The following is a 15,561-nucleotide window of genomic DNA, read 5'->3' on the forward strand; positions in this document are numbered from 1 at the left end:
GTCTAACTTTCTTTGAAACATACAGAAGAACTAAGGTAACAGTGCACACATGAAATCAATGCTGTTAGACCATACCTATCTCGGGTATACACGGGTTGGTGTTGCAGACTTCTTTATCAACTGGCCTTAGGAAGGAATCACAACTGTTGCTTTGTGTCATGTCATCTGCAAGACACCTGACCTCTCGAACCCGATAGCCACTTTCGCACGATTTCGAACACTGTAAAACACAACCTGGCTGGAATAAACTGCAAATGGGCAACACACAAATTGCAATTGCCAACATGGTACATCATTTAATAAGGATATTTAGTAACTCCCCTTTGCACAACCTGGCAGCTTGATAAATTCAGTATTTCTTCTTCATATATTTCCCAAAAGCCCTGAGATTCTTTTTCATTCATACTTTGAAGACATGTGATGACTTTTGAATCATGCACATTCTGCTTTATGAAATGGTTTGCTGAGAAGCATAATTATTGTTTGATTCCCTCTATCACCTATGCTCAGCAGCAGCAGTGTGTACCATCTACAAGAGGCATTGCAGAAATTCACCAAAGACCTTTAGATAATATCTTCCAAACTTACAACTACTTCCATCCAGGAGGACAAGGGCAGCAGATTCATGGGAAAGCCACCATCTGCAAAATCCCCTTCAAGCCACTCACCATCCTGAATTGGAAATATATCACCGTCCCTTCACTGTCACTAGGCCAAACTCCTGGAATTCCCTCCCAACAGCATTGCGAATCTACCTACATCACATGGGCTGCAGTGATTCAAGAAAGTAGATCATCTCCACCTTCTCAGGGGCAACTAGGGATTGGCAATAAATATGGGCCAACCATTGATGCCCATGGTCCACATCCCATAAGTGAATTAAAAAAGAAACTTGAGTTATTGACACCTATCGTTAAGGAGTTCGAGTTATAAAAAGTACATTCAGACTAGTTCCGACTGACGTAGAAAAGGACTATCAGATGACAGCATTGCATTGTTTCTGGCAATAGCTACTTACCAGAATTTTAATGCATCTGGTACAGGTTTTAGTTATAGTCCATTTCACTCTACACTGCTACATATTATAGTTGTGAATTACTGTCTTTCACACTGATAGGATTCTTTACATATAGCACCAGCAACGACACTGTACACTGATACAGATAGTGAATACCACTAGGTGAAGTCACTGCACTTCCCCATTGATGATTCCTTTGTTGTGGAGTTACTCCATTCACACGGATGGTTCTTATCTTGGAATACTTACTGCACTCCACTCTGTGGAGTACCATTTGACATCACACTTCCTCAGATGACAGCTCTGCTCTGATGCTGGTCTCTCCAGATGGGAACATTCATGTGTTTCTGCCACTGTAAGTTTGTTGTCAGTTTTTTTCAGGCAGACCACACTCCGAATTTGGGTTCCATTGCCACACTCTGCTGAGCACTGAGAAAAGGAACAGCAGCACGTTACTGAAGCCTATGGAACTGAGGCAGGTTGATGGAGTTAGATAAGGATTGGCCTGGATATAGAATTTGTATAGAATTCCTGCACTTTAGGGTATGATTCTTCTTCAGGATGAAATGTGGAGGTAGGTGGAGCTACAGATAAAGAGTGGGGAGAGTAGCAGAATGGTGAGGTAGTGATAGGTGAACATAGGTAGTGGGTACTACCTGGTTGGTCGATGGGAGGAATGTATCCGGTTGGTAGGTAGAAGAAAAGGAAGGTAGGTAGGTGGAATGGAAGGGAGGAGGTGGGGCCTGAAAGGGAGCCAGGGGATGGGTGGGAAGGTTATTTGAAATTGGAGAAGTCAGTGTTAAATCCTCTAGGCTGTAGGCTGCCCAGGCAGCAGATAAGGTGCTGGGAACTCAATGTTAAGTCCTCTGGAGTGTGGTGCTGTATTCCAGTATCTGCAGTTTGTTTTTGTCTCAAACCTTGCCTTGAAATTGATGGCTCTGTAGGATAACAACCATCTGTTTCCTAATCAATGGACAGTAATTTTTGAATTTCTGACACAAAACCTCTCCTAATCTATGATATATTGACAATCTCATTTAGAAAGGCTACAGAATATTGGAAGGGTAGGTTTGATAAGTGTCAGGGTGATGGGGGAGATTGCAGCCAAGCTGCATGGTTGACAAAAAGTTGAAGAGCATTCACTGTGCAATTTATGTTGGCTTTCCTAACCCTGAAACACTTGTTGGGACGGTAGTCACATTTTGTCGCAACAAGTGGAAAATGAATAAAAGCCTTGGGTATCAATGTTGGGTCAACATTGCTGAACGTTTGATGACAGCACAAAGTATAAGGTACAATGAGGAACAAAGAGCATCATTTGAAAGGTTTCAGAAGACAAGTAGAATACAGAAATAACTCCATGACTGAAAAATGATACCTAAACAGGAACATCAAAAGCCATTTGATATTTTACGGACTTTATGAATTGCTTGACAGATCTTTCAGGATGTGTAACATTGACATCATAGATACCTGAAAGGAATATAAAAAAGGAACAGGACTCCAGAAAAAAAGCTACATGAAGATGTAATTGCCAGGAGATTTAGCACAGCTTTTACTGAGGCCAGATTATCCTGTTGTACTCTACATACTACTATTAAGCACGTGTTTAAATTATGGTGAATAATAGTAACCATTTGCTTAATAAACTTGTGATCATCTGCCTCCAATGCTGTGAACCTTATTATTTTGAGGAGAAATTATAATCTTCGAGTAAAAAATGAGGTCTGCAGATGCTGGAGATCACAGCTGCAAATGTGTTGCTGGTCAAAGCACAGCAGGTTAGGCAGCATCTCAGGAATAGAGAATTCGACGTTTCGAGCATGAGCCCTTCATCAGGAATAAGAGAGAGAGAGCCAAGCAGGCTGAGATAAAAGGTAGGGAGGAGGGACTAGGGGGAGGGGCGATGGAGGTGGGATAGGTGGAAGGAGGTCAAGGTGAGGGTGATAGGCCGGAGTGGGGTGGGGGCGGAGAGGTCAGGAAGAGGATTGCAGGTTAGGAGGGCGGTGCTGAGTTGAGGGAACCGACTGAGACAAGGTGGGGGGAGGGGAAATGAGGAAACTGGAGAAATCTGAATTCATACCAATTCCAACACCGCACAGCCCAGATGGCCTCCTTCTTCAAGGACCGCAGATTCCCCCCAGACGTGATCGACGATGCCCTCCACCGCATCTCCTCCACTTCCCGCTCCTCCGCCCTTGAGCCCCGCTCCTCCAACCGCCACCAAGACAGAACCCCACTGGTTCTCACCTACCACCCCACCAACCTGCGCATACAACGTATTATCCGCCGCCATTTCCGCCACCTCCAAACGGACCCCACCACCAAGGATATATTTCCCTCCCCTCCCCTATCAGCGTTCCGCAAGGACCACTCCCTTCATGACTCCCTTGTCAGATCCACACCCCCCACCAACCCAACCTCCACCCCCGGCACCTTCCCCTGCAACCGCAGGAAATGTAAAACTTGCGCCCACACCTCCACACTCACTTCCCTCCAAGGCCCCAAGGGATCCTTCCATATCCGCCACAAGTTCACCTGTACCTCCACACACATCATCTATTGCATCCGCTGCACCCGATGTGGCCTCCTCTATATTGGTGAGACAGGCCGCTTACTTGCGGAACGCTTCAGAGAACACCTCTGGGCCGCCCGAACCAACCAACCCAATCACCCCGTGGCTCAACACTTTAACTCCCCCTCCCACTCCACCGAGGACATGCAGGTCCTTGGACTCCTCCACCGGCAGAACACAACTACACGACGGCTGGAGGAGGAGCGCCTCATCTTCCGCCTGGGAACCCTCCAACCACAAGGTATGAATTCAGATTTCTCCAGCTTCATTTCCCCTCCCCCCACCTTGTCTCAGTCGGTTCCCTCAACTCAGCACCGCCCTCCTAACCTGCAATCCTCTTCCTGACCTCTCCGCCCCCACCCCACTCCGGCCTATCACCCTCACCTTGACCTCCTTCCACCTATCCCACCTCCATCGCCCCTCCCCCTAGTCCCTCCTCCCTACCTTTTATCTCAGCCTGCTTGGCTCTCTCTCTCTTATTCCTGATGAAGGGCTTATGCTCGAAACGTCGAATTCTCTATTCCTGAGATGCTGCCTAACCTGCTGTGCTTTGACCAGCAACACATTTGCAGCAGGAGAAATTATAAGTAAAGTAAGAATATGAGGTAACAACATAAGAAAATCCATCCTCTGACCAGAAGGCAAATAAACTATCAAACTACCCTTAGGTCTATGGAAGATGAAATACAGAGCTGTCTTATCATAAGCATAAGTCAATAATCTGAAACTTCTACATTTCTCTGAAAAGCAAGTTACATATGTTGCATCTCCCACCATTAACACTCTGAGGTTACCACTGGCCAGAAACCTAACTTGTTGAGATACATAAACACTGTCATTATAAGAGGCTGGGAGTTATGTGTGAGTACTTCATCTCCTCACTTCACTATCTACAAGCCACAAGTCAGGAATGTGATGGAATACTCTCTACGATACAGTAAGTGTAGCTCCAACAACATGCAAATAGCTGGATACTATTCAGGATAAAGTAGCTTGCTTGATTTCCATCATTTTAAACATTCACTTCCTCCACCAGTAGCACACAAAGCTAGACAAGGTGGATGTTGCAGGGTTATGTTCTTTGGCTGGTTGGTAGATGATAGTGTGAGAGGATCTAAGGAGACAATTTGAAAATAAAGGGACAGACCATTTTGGTCTGAGGTGAGAAGGAATTTCTTCACTCAGCTGGAAATGAATCGTTGGAATTCTTTTCTCCAGAGGCTGTGGAAGCTCAATCACAGAGTATGTTCAAGACATAGATTAATAGATTTCTTGATACTAATGTCATCAAGGGTTATGGGGGTATCATGGGAAAATGCAATTGAAATAGACAATCATCTATGACCTAGGATGGTAGAATAGACTAGAGACACTGAATGGCCTTCTTTTTCTACGTTTTCATTTTCTAAACAGAGATTGATATTAACGACATCACAGGATATAGGGATACTGTGGGACAATGGCACTGAGGGAGAAGAGGTAGTTATGATCTGCTGCATGGCAGTGCAGGCTTGATGGGCTGAATGGCCCACATCTTCTCCTGTTTTCGATGTTCCTGTGAGCCATCTTTGTGTCACCAAACAATAGCTCCCTCTTCAGACTGCTCCTACCGCTTTCATAAACCCATTACCAATTAAGTACCCCATTTGAAAGGGGCACAACTGATATTCTGTAATAAAAACAAACAAACAACAAACTAAGACTTTATAATGAAAATTAAAATGTCATTCCCATCTGTGTAAAGAAATCAATTTTATCATCAACTTGTTCAGATATATTATGACACACATGCACAGTAGGTGAACCAAGACCTTTTGGGCCAGAGATGGCATTACTGGTGCAAAGCAAGATCGCTACATAGGCAAGGTTACATCTCTGGTTAGCCTTGAACTGGCAATCGCCAAACTCACTAACCAATTACACCCAAGAGGTTGAAACATACTTGTAATCAATCAATCAATCAATCAATCAATCAATCAGTTCAGGAGTTATTAGAAGGGCACTTATGGTGCAGTAGTAATGTCAACATTTCTGGTCCAGAAGACCTGGACTCAGGCCCTGTCTGCTCCACAGAAATGTAATAACATCTCTGAACAGGTTGGTATAGAAAAATGGCACAACTCTGGGGCACATAAGACTTGAACCCAGACTTTCTGGCTCAGACATAGGGATACTTACAGAACTCTTTTGTACAACATTTGAGCACAAGTGAACCCCCAATTAACAGCCAGCAGCCGAATAAAATTCACACCCAATTGAAATATAATTAACTTAGATAATGACTAATAAGAAATTGGCTCTGAAACAGCTGAAAGATATTTCAAAGTGGTAACTGTCTTCACACTGATGATACTCAAAAGTATCATCCCAAGTGGATCAAGTCACACTTCAGAAACTGACAGCCATGGAGACTTGTCAGAACATATCCAATCATGTTCATATAGAAAAAAAGACAATAGCTAATGGTTATAGATAAAGCAGCATTGTTGAAGCAGAGGTTTCATATAAGCCCAAAGCAATGCTTTTGAAATGAAACAGCAAATTGCCATTTGGCAGAATGAACGTAAGAATGTAGAAAATTATTACCACACATTCTTTTCCAGTACCGGAACCATAGAAATTTTATGGCACAGGAAGAGTCCACTTGGCTCACCTTATCTGTGCCCATGGAAAACGAACTACCCACTCTCCTCCCACACTCCAGCATTGGGTCCAGAGTCCTACAGGTTATGGCACTCCAATTGCATAGACCTGACTCCTTTTAAATAAATTAAAATGTCTACCACTACTACCCTTTCAGGCAATGAGCTCCACTTGTTCATTCAGCTACTGTAAGATGTTAATGAAACATACCTGGCTCCATGGCCCTGTGAACCACCTGACATCCTCATTGCAAGGACCAACATTGCAAGATCGGACATCCTCAGGCTTCTCAACCCCACAGCCTTCGAGTGGTAGGCTGCTGATATGATTCATCAAACATACAACTGATCTTGTCTGGATGCCTGGTCCACACTCGGCAGAACACTGCAGTAAAACACACACCAAACATATGGTGACTAAATAATCATAACAATCCTTGCTACAGAAACTAACATATGAAATGTCATTTTACTGGTCATTCCTCTATCTGAAACCTCTCAGATATAAATGACCCACCCAGAGTCACCCAAATTCCTACTCCAGAAATTAACTCTCCCCAGAATGCAAGTCCTATTCAACATAAATCTTTCAAGAAATAAAACATGCCAGTATTAAATTCTTCCATGAGCTAAAGATTACAGTAGATAACATTTTCACTGGACAGCTGAATTAACCTAAAGGAAGAAGCTTGCTGTACAATCCTATTAATCTTTTGTATCAAATCTGCAGAACATATAAATTTCGGTCTGACAATGCATTGCAAGGATGATGGCTTGAGGTTAGCCTAAAATTGGGCCTCATACATCATTTGCATAATGCTGGTGATTTATAGATGCCAATCAGGTGTGTTGCTGGTCTGGCTCTGTCCAATAGTGACTGGCTGATTTGGTCTGGAGTTAAGTCTTGGTTGGGGATTATTGATCAGAAATATGTGAAGCCCAGTCAGCACTAGTCTGTGGAATAAACAAAAGCATGTTTGTTCCTCTTAGCCCCAAATCAAGCTCAGTGATAAATCACAGAAATTACCTCTTTGTCAGCAGACTGCATAAATCTCTTTGAGGAGCATGGGGAAATTGCTGTGGATCTGGAACAGGCTTGGAATGTATTCCCTGAGCTCAGTTTGATGGGACTTTCCGTAGTACATTTCTGACTCAGGAGAAATAATTATGATTTTGGTCGACTTGTGCAAATTCATAATCCTTCAAGGTTTTGAAATCCAAAGTTTATGATCCTTCTTTTGAGCGTAAAAACCTGATGGTGAATATTATTTTCTGGTCTCTATTTCTAAGATCATGTTGTCTGGTTCAATACTTATAACTAAACTGAAGGATGGAACTCCACCTCTGTGCTGTTAACTGCTCTTGAATAAATTCAGCTTGTACGGGACAGGAAATGACGCTGTTGTATTGGTGTGGGGAGGATTTGACAAGAGAATAATAGTTCTTTACCCTCACACTCCAGTCTGTGTGGAACCAGCTCTTTGCACATGGTCCCATGTCACAATTTTCTGTATCAGCTGGCTTCAGCTGCATGTTGCACTCTTCATCATCCACAATATCACCAAGATTGTCAATGCATTTTACATCGCGAATCCTTTGTCCCACACCACAAGGTACTGAGCACTGCCAAAAGGGTGAAGAATAGAGGTAACAAAACAATTATTATGGAGCTCTTCTAAGCCAAACAGCAGCATCCAATAGAGATATTTGAACACTTAGGCTGTTTTGCTCATTCATATCCTTAATGTGTGTCATTCCATTGAATAAATATTTTAACTTCTTTTTAGCATTGCTAATAAAAAAAATGTTGTGGAAGCTTTTTGTCACGTTCATCAGGACAGACATAAGAATACCAGAAAAATGGATTGGTTGATGTGTTGCAACTGGGAATGTGCCAGGAAACAGTTGTCCCTCAAATGTTTGTCTAACTGAAAAAGGCACGATACTTGGACAAGATTCCTGCAGACGACCATATCTTGCATATGAATATACATAGCTTCGAGTAGAATGAAGTGAGCCACATTGTAAGTCTAACTGATAGTCTTAAATTGGATATTTGTGTGATTCATAACGCACTCAGATTTGTCCAACAATTTCTGCCCAATTGCAGAATCACATCTAGTAATATTGGACATTATGTTCTGGAAGCTCAGATTACTGTATTCTCCATCACAATTCCTTGACAAATTAGTGACCACTTGCCCATCAATCAGCTCCTTTTTCTCAAGCAGTCTAAATTTTTGTTTCCCTTGAAATTTGGCATTTCTGCAGCTGTGCAGATGAGTACAAAATGAAGAACTTCAACAACTTTTTCAGCAAGATCAATATTTTGGATTTCTCTCCTAACTATTTGCTGCATATTTGGGAGATTACTTGTCAGAGCCCGTAGTGTTAGGTGAAGGGATAAATGTAGGGGAACGGGTCTGGGTGAGTTGCGGGTCAGTGTGGACTTGTTGGGCCGAAGGGCCTGTTTCCACACTGTAAGTAATCTAATCTAATCTAATCACTATTCCAGTGGTGAAAGGGCACTCATAGTTCTGAACTGAAATCTGACAGGCAGCTGTCAAACATGCACCCTGCTGTAGCTGACCGAATTGAGCCCTCAAAGAAAGCCCAGTCAGACCAGGGTCAATTACAGGTTGAGGGTATGGGAGCATATATGGCTGGTGGAGCTCCTAGGAGATAGAGTCATAGAGATGTACAGCATGGAAACAAACACTTTGGTCTGGCTTGTCCATGCCGATCAGATACCCTAACCTAATCTAGTCACATTTGCCTGCACTTGTGCATATCCTTCTAAACCCTTCCTAATCATATACCCATCCAAATGCCTTTTAAATGTTGTAATTGTTCCTGCCTCCTCCACTTCTTCTAGCAGCTCATTCCATACACACACCATCCTTTGCATGAAAATGTTGTCCCTTAGGTTCCTTTTAAATCTTTCCCTTCTCACTCTAAACATACACTCTCCACTTTTGGACTCCCTCCCTCCCCTCCCCCCCACAGGGAAAAGTCCTTACCTATTTACCCTATCCATGTCCTTCATGATTTTATAAACCTCGATAAGGTCACCCCTCAACCTCTGACACTCCAGCGAAAACAGCCCCAGCTATTCAGCCTCTCCCTATAGCTCAAATACTCCAACTCCCAGCAACATCCTTGGAAATCTTTTCTGAATCCCTTCAAGTTTCACAACATCCTTCCTATTGGAGGGAGACCAGAGTTGCACAATATTCCAAAACCGGCCTAACCAATGTCCTGTACACCCGCAACATGACCTCCCAACTCCGGTACTCAATACTCTGACCAATAAAGGAAAGCATACCAAACTCCTTCTTCACTAGCCTATCACCTGCGACTCCACTTTCAAGGAGCTATGAACCTGTACTCCAAGGTTTCTTTGTCCAGCAACTGATTCTTTTGAGTTCCCAAGTAATGTTTATTGTTTTTTTCTCCAAGTAATTTTGTAACTGGATATGACTTTTTCAATCCTGTTCTGCTGACAAGTAACAGCCAATATTGTCAGCAGTACCTATCTAAATCAGTTCCTTGATTCATTCTCAACTTGAGTTCCCTGGGATGAAGGGGTTGACTTATCAGGAATGGTACATTAGGCCTTTATTCACCAGAGTTTGGCAGGGATGATCATATTGACACATACAGGATTCTGAAGGGGTTTAATGCGGTAGATGTTGAGAGGATGTTTCCACCAGTGGGGTAGTGGCACAATCTCAAACTACAGCATATAGTTACAGAATAAGAAGACAATCATTTAAAACTGAGAAGCAAGGTAATTTCTTCTTCAACATTGTCTGCATGTTTTCTGTAGCTCTTCCACTGAAATTATCATCGATGAAGTGGAAGAACCAATGGGAATCTAGCCCCTCGGAATGTAGAACTCCCTTTTGTCAGAGGGTAGTGAATATTTGGAATTGTAAGTTGTGGAGACTGGATTACTTTAGGTATTTAAAGAGGAGGTAGATGGACTTCTTAAAATATTGAGGAGTTGAGGGCTAATGAGGAGGTGGCAGGAAAGAGAAGTTGATGTTTGGGGCAGACTATAGTAGTGGTGCAGGCTTGAGGGGTTGAATGACCTAGCTTATGCTCCTTCGGTCTTTTTTTTTAGATTACTTACAGTGTGAAAACAGGCCTTTCCAGACCCATTCCCCTACATTTACCCCTTCACCTAACACTACGGACAATTTAGCATGGCCAATCCACGCTAACCTGCACATCTTTGGAACGTGGGAGGAAACCAGAGCACCCAGAGGAAACCCACGCAGACACTGGGAGAATGTGCAAACTCCGCATAGACAGTTGCCTGAGGGTGGAATTGAACCCGGGTCTCTGGCGCTGTGAGCAGCAGTGCTAACCACTGTGCCATTGTGCTGCCCACATATATTCAACAGAAATCAGACTGATACAGAGTCTGATGCTCAAGCTGGTGTGGCTACTACTCATTCTAGATGATGCAGCTTTGCTGCCCCTGGGTTAGGTATACCTCACTCCATTCTGTCCTGATATGCCATTCGCTGCAGATTTTCAGTTGGCAGGTTGTGGTTGTTTCGGGTTTCTCCAGGTGCTGACATCGCTCAGGTTGAACAGTGGTGGTCCGGTTGGCATAAACTTGTCTGCAAAGCACTTGCCGATGTTGTATTCCGGGACCACATGTCTTACTGCATTCTGACCATTCTCCCAGGTCCCAGCTTTGACAAAAGCAATAACGTGTGATATGTTAATGACCCCTTGCAATTGGAAACAATGTGAAGAAATATACTTCTTGCAATTTTATGATCATCAGAGTGAAGTTAACGAAAAGGGGAAAGAAACTATCTTAGCGCTAATGTACATCACTATCTGAACAAACGTTTGTAATACCCCAGTACACATTTTCCAGTGATGTTAGATTAGATTAGATTCCCGGCAGTGTGGAAACAGGCTCTTCGGCCCAATCAGTCCACACCGACCCTCCGAAGAGTAACCCACCCAGACCCATTTCCCTCTGACTAATGCATCTAACACTACAGGCAATTTAGCATGGCCAATGCACCTAACCTGCACATCTTTGGACTGTGGGAGGAAGCTAGAGCACCCAGAGGAAACCCACACAGACCACTGGGAGAATGTGCAAACACCACACAGACAGTCTGCCTGAGGCTGGAATTGAACCTGGGGCCCTGGCGCTGTGAGGCAGCAGTGCTAACCACTGAGCCACCGTGCTGCCCATGTACAATGCTCCTGTAAGCATCTGGAGAGAAGGAACATGAAAAGAAAGACAGGATAGGCAGACTCACATTGAAATAGTAGCTTTTATGACCTCAACATATCCTCCAGCATTTACAACCAGTTGAAGATGCTGATTAAATCATTCAAAAACAGTGAATGTGGAGTTACAACATCAGAGAAGAGGCATTTGAAACTGAATGTCCTTGATTCAAAAAGCTATCCCTCTGAAAGAACCCATTTAGTTCAAGAACATTGCTGTTATTTTCCAAGCTCACTGGGAATGAGGGATTTCCACAGGGATTCTCCTACTCAGCCATTATTTATGCCAGTTTTCATGCTTTTCAGCAGCTCTTCGACTGAAATTACTGTAGATGATGGGGAAAAGCCAGTGGGAATCCACCCCCAGGGTGTGTAGAACATTCACACAACCTGCAATTTTCAAAGTGGAGGAAGGAGCCTTCTCTCATTCCTGGTGCTTTTTCAGTGAGACCTGCTGAGTGATACAAACAATGCACAGAGATGGAAACTACAAGGCAGCTCATTTAAAACTTTTTTTATGAACAAAAAAAAGTGTTAATTGGATTTTGGATAAATCGGAGATTTTGTTCCTGATTTTCATTAAAAAATACATAAAAATTGCAGGAGGAAATGTGCCTCCAAACTATATTCATTTCAGATTATGGCCAATGTGGGAAATGGAAACTTTACAATCAGCAAATCAGTGGCTACGGATAAAGTATTTTACTGGGGTCACATGATACGCAGCTTTAATTCTGTCCCTAGCCTGTGACTTTGTTGGAAGTGCCAATATGTATACACATACCATGTATACGCATACAATGTGCTCTAACAATTCTCACCTTGAAGATAAAACATCCTCATTAAAACATCAGAACATTGCAAAATGGTCACACACAGACTGCAGAGTTTTAGCTCAGCATCACTTTTGCACAGGCAATAAGGGATGAGCGATAAATGCTGGCCCAACTAGCAATGCCCAATTCTTATGAGTGAATACCAAAGACATTTCATGCTCATTGACATTTGCTTGTGCCCATATACAGCAGTGTTTGTAACATACTGAACCAGAAAACACAGCTTCTGGAGGCGTTTCTTTTATTAAATGTGCTCAATCTCCAGTGGTTACTTGTTATTACAGCACAATTTTCATAGCTTCTTAGGGCTTTGATTAAGTTTCTGTTTCTGTTGGCCCCTGGTTGGCCTGTGTCCAAAAGTAGGGACTGCACACTGACTGTTTCAGGTTTATGAAATGTTCCATTTAAACATGAAGAGGAGTGTGTGTGTGTGTGTGTGTGTGTGTGTGTGTGTGTGTGTGTGTGTGTGTGTGTGTGTGTGTGTGTGTGTGTGTGTGTGTAAATTAACAATAAAGCTATTCTCAGTGAACGTACTAGGCTGGGCATGGCTGGATATTGCAGGCTTCTTCGTCTGGTGTTGGCCTCATTGCTATCTCACACAGGTTTTCAGATACTTCTTCATGTGTATTCCTGTTAACACACTTGAAAATAAGTGCACGGCTTCCTAAAAAGGAAGAGAAGACACTTATTATTAATGGAAGGAATTCACTACCTCAAACATTTAGTATACAATTGTGTTAATTAAATGACCAACAAAACAGAGTCATACAGATATACAGCATGGAAACAGATCCTTCGGTCCAACTCGTCCATGCCGACCTGATATCCTAAACAAATCTAGTCCCATTTGCCAGCACTTGCCCTATATCCCTGCAAACCCCTCTTATTCATAAACCCAACCAGATGCCTTTTAAATGTTGTAATTCCATACAAGCATCACCTCTGCATGAAAAAGTTGCCTCGTAGTTCTCTTTTAAATTTTTCCCCTCTCACCCTAAACCTATGCCCTCTACTTTTGGACTCACCCATCCCAGGGAAAAGACCTTGTCTATTTACCCTATCCATGCCTCTCATGATTTTATAAACCTCTATAAGGTCACCCCTCAGCCTCCGACGCTCCAGGGAAAACAGCCCCAGCCTGTTCAGCCTCTCCCTGTGGCTCAAATCCTCTAATTCCTGGCAACATCCTTGCAAATCTTTCCTGAACCTTTTCAAGCTTCACAATGTAAGGATATTGCGTTAGAATCCTATTGTGTAGATGGGGACCATACAGCTCATCGGGTCTGCACTGACCCTCCGAAAATCACCCATCGTGTCCCTATAACCCCACATTCAATCCACCTAGCCTGCACATCCCTGACACTATGGGACAATTTAGCACGGCCAATCCACCTGACCTGCACATCTTTGGATTGTGGGAGGAAAACAGAGCACCTAGAGGAAACCCACATGGGAGAATGTGCAAACTCCACACAGACAGTCACCCAAAGGTAGAATCGAAGCTGAATCCCTGGTGCTGTGAGGCAGCAGTGCTAACCATTGAACCACCCTAAGACTAGGGTCAGTTGCACTGAAGACAATGTACCAATGTTATGATGGAATTTCCAGAGGACTCAAATTTCAGAGAACTTTGTATTTTAATCCGGTACCTTTGGTCAGTTAACAGTGTTAAGAGCCAAGTAAAAAGTGAGGTCTGCAGATGCTGGAGAACAGAGCTGAAAATGTGTTGCTGGTTAAAGCACAGCAGGTCAGGCAGCATCCAAGGAACAGGAAATTCGACGTTTCGGGCCAGAGCCCTTCATCAGGAATGAGGAGAGGGTGCCAGGCAGGCTAAGATAAAAGGTAGGGAGGAGGGATTTGGGGGAGGGGCGATGGAGATGTGATAGGTGGAAGGAGGTCATGGTGAGGGTGATAGGCCGGAATGGGGTGGGGGCGGAGAGGTCTTCTTCCGCCCTCCGCCCCCACCCCACTCCGGCCTATCACTCTCACCTTGACCTCCAGTGTTAAGAGCCAAGGCAGGCAAAATGAGTTAAGATAATAAATGATGGTACAAGCTTGAGGTGCTGAATGATCAACTCTTGTTGCTGCATGATTTAAGTCTATGACAGAGCATAAAATGGGCATTCAAGTGTATTTACTCTGGTGTTCTGAGCATCAGCTTTGATGGATGGAAAATTGAGAGTACTACATGCCCAGATTTCTAACACATTATCATGAAGCTCTCTAGTGACAATCTGAACTTGTGTAAAATGAACTGCTACATGCAAAGATAATGGGTTTCTCATTTAATATGGAGTCATATCTGATCAGTGGAAGTAGGTAACAATGTTGTTGCCATCTAACATACTGTACTGAACTCCTCGGTTTAAAATATAGGCTAACTCTGAATTGCCACATGTAATGGGCTTGTTATTACAGAGTAGGAAGTGTGAGTCATGCTGTACTGATCACTGCTCAATGCATTCACTGTAATGTATATGTGCCCAATCCTCAGGTCACTGAAATACAGTGTCTTTCTTTTTGCACTGCTCCAGTTTATTCAATATTGTGTGACCCACCGGTTAGGATTTTGCCATTTCATAAAAAGTCACAGCTGGGTCAGTTCCACTTTCTCCAGACTTGCTAATTTGCACAAATCGGTATAAAAGGAAAGATCTTGTTTTTACTGGGGAAATCGTTCGTTGATGTACAGCTCAGCTAATGCACATTGATGTACACTGCGGACAGTTATACAGTGACATAATGTCGGAAGTGCTGCTTTGCTAATGGTTCCCCAGAATATTTGTCCAGTTTCAGTTTGCAGACCTTAAGATGAACTTCATGTGAAATATTGCATCAGGTTGGAGTTGCTTTCAGTGTGCAATTCATGTTCACAGTCAGGTCTTTCCTATATAGTCAGAATGAATAAGTTATCTAAAGTGCAACCAATTAGATACTGCATAGCTACGTTCACAAGTTAAAAATATTAATAGGAATCTGTTAATATAATTACTTAATAGAATTGCAACTTTCCATTTATGGTTGGGTTAGGTTATATGTAAGAATTTAGTTATACATTAAAACTACTTTTTGATAATTAAGAAATACTTGCATTTAACAAGTGCCCTTGAAACCCGCAGGGTATCCCAAAACACGATACAAAGAATGAAGAACTTTTGAACTGTCGTCACTGTTATAATACATAGAAAATGTGCAGCCAATCTGTACACAGCAAGGATTCACAAA

The 15,561-nt window shown here is 43.0% G+C and overlaps 1 protein-coding gene across 1 annotated transcript in view; it reads right to left on the bottom strand.

The window, feature by feature from the left end:
* Positions 1 to 15,561, bottom strand: part of LOC132833291 (thrombospondin type-1 domain-containing protein 4-like) — a 456,799-nt gene that overhangs the window by 11,403 nt on the left and 429,835 nt on the right. The window contains exons 12-17 of the mRNA XM_060851456.1: positions 12,871 to 13,000; positions 10,737 to 10,941; positions 7,685 to 7,858; positions 6,447 to 6,620; positions 1,268 to 1,447; positions 76 to 220 (exon numbers count right to left, since the gene is read on the bottom strand). Of these exons, the coding sequence (XP_060707439.1) occupies positions 76 to 220; positions 1,268 to 1,447; positions 6,447 to 6,620; positions 7,685 to 7,858; positions 10,737 to 10,941; positions 12,871 to 13,000 (1,008 nt within the window). The remainder of the gene's footprint in view (positions 1 to 75; positions 221 to 1,267; positions 1,448 to 6,446; positions 6,621 to 7,684; positions 7,859 to 10,736; positions 10,942 to 12,870; positions 13,001 to 15,561) is intronic.

This window comes from Hemiscyllium ocellatum, chromosome 36 (genome assembly GCF_020745735.1).
Source record: "Hemiscyllium ocellatum isolate sHemOce1 chromosome 36, sHemOce1.pat.X.cur, whole genome shotgun sequence".
Lineage (NCBI taxonomy): Eukaryota > Metazoa > Chordata > Chondrichthyes > Orectolobiformes > Hemiscylliidae > Hemiscyllium > Hemiscyllium ocellatum.